This window comes from Rattus norvegicus, chromosome 3, assembly GCF_036323735.1.
Source record: "Rattus norvegicus strain BN/NHsdMcwi chromosome 3, GRCr8, whole genome shotgun sequence".
Taxonomy (NCBI): domain Eukaryota; kingdom Metazoa; phylum Chordata; class Mammalia; order Rodentia; family Muridae; genus Rattus; species Rattus norvegicus.
The window spans coordinates 118,888,576-118,895,555 of NC_086021.1; the positions used below are offsets into that span (position 1 = coordinate 118,888,576).

Genomic DNA, 6,980 nt, shown 5'->3' on the forward strand with positions numbered 1-6,980 from the left:
TTCAGGATGATTCAGAATTAACATCTTTATTTGTACAACTACAAGTAACCAGAAATATAAATCATTCTTTGTGTATATCACATGTCACATCCCATACAGGGCTACCAGGTCCTCTATCATAAATTAATGATGAAACTGATCAGCTATTGACAGGAAATGTGCTATAAGCCTCAGAATTTCATAAGAAACAACATATTAACAGCAAAGGATTGAAGAAAGATTTTTTCTATCACTTGGCAACAAGCCAAGAATATTATAAGAAAATGTCCTACTTGCTCTTTGTACAACCAAACCCCATTACCTGCAGAAAGTATGCAAAAAGGATCCAAAGAAATGAAATTTGGCAAATAGATATATCTCATTTGCATAGTTTGGACAATTGAAGTATGTGAACCATGCCATAGAAACATATTCAGGATTTCAATGGGCAACTGCTTTAACTTCTGAAAAGGCTGGTTCTGTAATTATATAACTATTAGAAGCTATGACTATTATAGGGATACCTATACAAATTAAAACTGACAATGCTCCTGCATATGTCTCTAGTAAAATCAAAGGTTTTTGCATATTACAACATAAAGGACATTACAGGTGTACTATACAATCATACAGAACAAGAAGTTAGAGAAAGATCTAATGGTACTTAAAAGACATACTTCATAGATAGAAAGAGGTAAAAATACCTTGAAAGATACATTGCATAGTGGTTTATTAACTTTAAATTTTTTAAAAACAAATTCTACAACTATAGAAATACAGAGAATAGTTAAAAATTGGTGCATTATATCAGCCTGTGTATTTTAAAGATGAATTAACCTTAGAATAGAAACTGGGTTATGTGCTAGGTCAGGTGAGAGGTTTAGTCAAATGTTGGTTTAACAATCAAGAGGTTTAACAAATGTTGATAAATCTGGATGCCCACATGAAGAATGAAATTAGACCCTTACCTCTCATCCTTTAAAAACTCCAAATGAATTAAATAAACTAATTACAAAATCTGAAACTACTAAACTGCTTGAATGGCTTTTGAGTTTAACCAACCTTACAGCACAAAGCACAAATTATCTCCTGTGGAAGAGGCATAAAAAACTTGTTGGTTCCCCTTAGACTACAGCCAAGTACGTGTATAGTACTGGACATATCTTGCTACATAGTTTTGTGTTTTTGCATGCAAGTTCTAGTGTTGGGTAAGGCCATTGAATTCTTTTCATTCCTAGTGTTCTGAGTAACTCGTAGTACAATGAATGGTATCAAATCAAAGGGAGAACCTTAGTCAATTTGACATTGGTTTTTCTGTGGCCTGACAACAAAGTATGCTGTTTATTCATTAATAGAGACTTTCCACATAGATGTGGTGGTCAAACCAGGGGAACAGCAAAAATATGGTTTGTTTTAAACACATCTGCACCATCACTGACCAACAGCAACATATGCATACTTATAAATATGTTTGTTAAATGTCTAATGTGGTTAACCACTGAATTAAATACAATAGTTTTAATAATTAGTCAAGTAATGGATACTGTAGCCATGTAGATTAAATGTCAGGAAACCATACAATGTTAAGTAATAATTTAAGGAATATGTTTTAATAGTAAATGGAGATAACTTTGAAACCTAACCAATATTTATTCATGTTTTATTATATTTTATTCATCTGCCTCTGAAAAAACAAAAAAGTAAAGTTCACTGCTAGTCTTTGTTCATTATGAAGTTTATCTCTTTGATTCATCTTTTTAAAACTTTTTCTGCACACACCATTTGTAATTTGGTAGATAGCTGAGAAAAGACAAGAGTGATGATGTTAGTCATTTGGCAATGGAAGTTAAGCGTTTGGGGAATATATGGTATGTGCAGAATAATACTCATCTAAAAATTACTAATATTTTTTCATAATTTTAAACATGTGAGTTTGGTCAAAAATGTTAGGTATGACTCTATTAAAAACATGGAAGAATAGTTTGAATACATTTTTGTGGAAAAAGCATGCATATTTATATTTTAAAGGGAAGGATTCCCAATTACCTAATAGTTGATCAGTAAATGTCATATTCTTTTTAAGACATGAATTTATGTCCCTATGTAAAGTTGGTAAAATTTTAAATGAAAATATTTTCAGGTTTTAAAGCTTTTTAATGTAGCCAGTCTTATTGTGTGAAGAAATAAGTTGACATTTAGCTATTAGGAATTTCCCATGACACCCAGAAATTTGCCAATGAATCTTTTCATAGCATTTTTCATCTCTTTATTTCTCAGTGTATAAATAGCTGGGTTTAGGAGAGGTGTAAAAACAGAATAAAACACAGCAAAAAATTTGTCCAACCAGGTGATACTGATGGGCCACACATAGATAAAGAAGCAGGGCACAAAAAAGACCATCACCACTGTGATATGTGCACTGCATGTGGACAAAGCCTTCAAAGCTCCAACATTCGAACTCTGGTGAACAAGGATAAGGATGTAAGTGTAGGAAATAAGCAACACTACAAAGAACGTTACAGCCAGAACACCACATTCAACATTCATTAAAGTATTTAAATCATGTGAATCCATGCAGGCTAGCTTGATTACCAGTGGCATGTCAGAGAAGAAGCTGTCTATTTTGTTTGGACCACAGAAAGGTAGCTGCATAACCACTAACACATAGCTTATACCATGAATAAAGCCAACTGTCCAGGAAACCAACACCAACCCAGTGCATCGCTTCAGGTTCATGGTGGTGAAATAGTGGAGTGGTTTGCAGATGGCCACATAGCGATCATAAGCCATTACCACCAACAATACCATCTCTGCTCCAACAATGCAATGGGAAAAAAAGACCTGGGACATACATCCTGCAAAAGAAATAGTCTTGTTTTCCCGAAGAATGTCTGTGATCATCTTAGGAGTGGTGTTTGAGGAGAGCCACATATCAATAAAAGACAGGTTCGCCAACAAAAAGTACATGGGAGAATGCAGATAGGGGTCAGTGGTTATTAATATCAGGATGACAATATTTCCAGACACGATGAGCAGATAAAGCATTAAGAATATCAAAAAGAGTAAGATCTGAAGATTCTTTGAGTTGGCAAGTCCCCAGAATATAAATTCTGAAACCACAGTCTGATTTTCTCCATGCATTTTTTTTCAGTGTGTCCTTATATAACCTACAATGAAAGAAAGATTATCAACTGGAAGTTAGGAGGTAGGTTACTTCATTTGCAAAATTAGACACCCACATAGAAACTTGCCTGAATAAAAATACATAAATGTAAAGGGAAATCTAATTTATGTATGACTTTGTAGCTCAATGTAAATCATGAGTCCAGAGCAACTTTGCAAGAAAAGAAGCATCTGGTGTGACTGTTATATACATCCTCTCTCAGGAAATTCATTTCACAGTAAAGCAATAAGAAGAGAAAGAAAATAGTATGAAACAGTAAAAATGTGTGTTTTTTAATTAAATGCTCTGAAAGAGTTAGTAGCATTTATGATATTCTATAAAAAGTTGACCTATAAACTCAGAAACTTATGAGAAATTGCATTGAAGTTCAGAAAATATGGTCAGAGAGGATGAAACCATTTTTTGGAACTGTGCACAACTCTTGCAGGGAACATTAGTAAACAAATATCTATGACATAGATAAATCAGAATTTAAGCTTAAAGCTCTAAAATACCTGTTGAGAAAACCTCAGTGGGGAAGCATACAGAATGCCTATAAGATATACACAGATACCATATTGAAAAAAATATAGCATAGAATTTGTTTACTCAACTAAACTGATTCTCAAAATACCATTATAAGTATCTTTAGGAGTGGATTTACCAAAGAACAAGGCAACCATAGTCAAATCTGAGCTATAGTAGCCAGTTAGTTCAATCTTAGCACTAGAAAATATGGGTTTTAATTTACATCAACTTATATATTTTGCAACTACAAGATATTGTAAATCCTTAGGCTTTTAAATCTTGTAGTTTCTTGATATGAATAATGTATCATCTGCCATCAATGTATTTTCAGTATATGTTCTCATTATGTTACTTACCTACTGAACATCTATGCTGCTTTACAGAACAGAATAAATTACATAAATATGTAAGCCTAGTTGTTCTTTGACTGTCAGCCTTTGTTGAATGTGAAGTCATACTATCATGAGCAACAATTATTAAACTCAAAGCACAAAAACTGTGCTTATACAGATTGAATGGACAATATTAAAGCTGGATGGTAGATAACCATTCTCTATTTTCTCTTGTATTCAGTAATTCCCTTGGTGAGTTCATCTTGTGAGTCTTAGCATCATTTAATCTCTTAAAAACTCTAGGGGGGAATAACAGGGCAGATGAACAATGAGATCATCAGAATTATTTGCATTATTTCCTGTTTTGAGGACTCAGAAAGGTACAGTGAGAATGAAAAAAAGTTTTGATGTCATCGGCTAACACATCCATCTGCCATAGATGCATGGCAGCATATAAGTAAATGCATGCACCTTACAGGGGTTTACCCAATATCTAAGGATACCCTGGTTCTACAGCAATGAGCTTGTGTTCCTTAATAATTTCGATTTTTTCACATTACTTCTAATATAACATTTGACTTGGTTTGGTTAAATTATTTCTTTTATGTTTTGAGATTCGTATTAATACATCATTTCCACCTTCCCTTACTTCACTACAAATCGTTCAATAAACCTCCTCAATGTGTCTTTCTAATTCATGGCCTCTTTTTCAGTAATTGTTTCTATAAACAAGTGTATATATGTATATGTATATACATATTTATTCTTAAGTATAACCTGCTCAGTCTGTAACTGTGTTTTATATATATATATATATATATATATATATATATATATATATATATATATATATATGTATAAGTTGTAACTGCTGATAATTTTGGTCCTGAATAACCTATTGATGTGCATTAACAAGCATTTTAACATGCAAATTGATTGTCAGGAATTTAACAAATACTTTGCTCTTCTCTTGCCTCGGAACTACCAGTATTTTTACAAAACCTTATGAAAAACTATAATCTATTAAATATCTCAGTAATGTTTGCCTTTAAATGTCTAGAAATTCTAATGTTGTCTTTTATATTAATAAAAAATACTGAAGGGAAACAAACTGAATTGTCATTTCTTAGGGTGTAGAAACAATTTTCTTCTATGTGTAATGTTTTTTCCTTTTTGATTGCTTTTTTTCAAAGTGCTAAACTTTGTAATTGTCTCAGTATATGTATTTATGTAAATATTTACAAATGTAGTCATATTCATACAACTTAATAGATACTAAGTGATAGATACTGATGACCGATAGAGTGATACTTTAGTAACTTGTAATAGGTGTCTTTGCTAGCAGGAAGGTTGTTGTTGTGTTTTAGTCTGTTTATTTGTCTGTCTGTCTGGTTTTTTTTGTTTGGTTTTAGGGAAGCAAGGTTAATATTACTTATTAAATGTGCTTTTACTGAAGTAAACTTATATCACTTTCCCCTTTCCCCTCCCTAAATCATTCCAGTACCACTACTCAAGTTGATGACTCTTTTTCTTTGAAATTTTATTATTACTAAATGGCTATGTACCTACATACATACATACACACACACACACATACACACACACACACACACACACACACACACACACACACACTTACACACATACAACCTGTTGTTTCCAATTTTGTTATTGTACATTAATTCTATTCTGACCAGTGTACCATTAACAATGAATTAGGGGGTCACATCCCTAGGAGATGTTAACTCTTTTCCTGAGATACTAATTTTCAGATTTTTAAAATCTGACTTCTACAATACTAATATATTATGACTCTTCTTACTCAGATTGCTATCAATTTTGTGATTTCTGTACTGAAATATTTCCTATAAACTATGTTATCTCAAAAACATTTGGTTAAGTTGAAGGGAATAGTTTACAATGTTAACTGTTTACTGTTTTATGGATTATCTGATAAAAACAGATGATCATCTGATACAGACTTGAGAACTCATAAAATGGGAGAGGGTGAGGAAAATATATTGGCCCCTAGAGTTGAAAAAGGCAAAGAAAAATATTTCAATACAACACAGAATGGATATTTGTAAAAGGACTTACCATCACAATATTCTCTTTGGTCAGATTTTCTTCCCATCTGAAGTATGCTTATGAAGACATGGATGTTTAGTAGAAACAATTTTCCACCTAAGCCTGACCAATTTTCCTTCCTGAAATTGTCCCATGGGTGTCCCATGTCATCTATTTTGTGTTCTGAAAATAATGAGAAGTTTGGAAATAATTATCATGGATATCTCTTGGGGTTTTCTTTGTAAAAAGTGATACTGAGTGCTGCATGTCTGTGAGGATAGAAAAGGGGACACATAAAATCGCCTGGTGGTCATCCAAACATTGTTAATGTAAGTGAACTTTTCAAAACTATTATCTTCATCAATAAGGAATAAAGAGAAACTTTCTGCTAGCTGATCTCTTACTGTATGTATATATTCAAGGGTAATAAAAAAAATTTATAATTGCAAGAACAATTGCTAACTGTTTAGAGCCTCTGGGAACCGGAAGATAGGGGCACTCAAGCGGCAGGTCCCCAGTAGTACAGACAACACACGGATCTGAAGGGACCTGGTCAACAGATCCCTGAACCCAAATCCCTTGGGAGGGAGAGCTAAACCTTCAGAGGGGCAGACACGCCTGGGAAGCCAGAAGAGACTACAGTCTGCCCACATTTTACTCCGAGGAAAACACCCAATGCCATCCGGGCCCCCTGTGCACAGGGGCCCAGGAAAAGGCAGGGCAAGCCCTTCTGGTTGCTGCCCTCACAGAGAGCTTAAAAGTAGCCCCTCAGGAGCAACTTCAGCCCTGGGACCAGAGGTAAGACCAACTTTTCTGCTCCAAGTAACCTGCCTAGTGGACTCAGGACATACGCCCACAGGAAGACCTGAAGACCAGTAGACAGGAAAGACTACACATCTTTGAAAGCAGAA

At 33.9% G+C, this 6,980-nt stretch overlaps 1 protein-coding gene across 1 annotated transcript; it reads right to left on the reverse strand.

Annotated features, from left to right (window-relative positions):
* Positions 1–2,181: 2,181 nt before the first annotated feature.
* On the reverse strand, positions 2,182–3,120 carry Or4k48b (olfactory receptor family 4 subfamily K member 48B). Its single transcript, NM_001000374.1, has one exon. It carries the CDS (start codon positions 3,118–3,120, stop codon positions 2,182–2,184), a length of 939 nt encoding a protein of 312 aa, NP_001000374.1.
* Between the last annotated feature and the right edge of the window lie 3,860 nt (positions 3,121–6,980).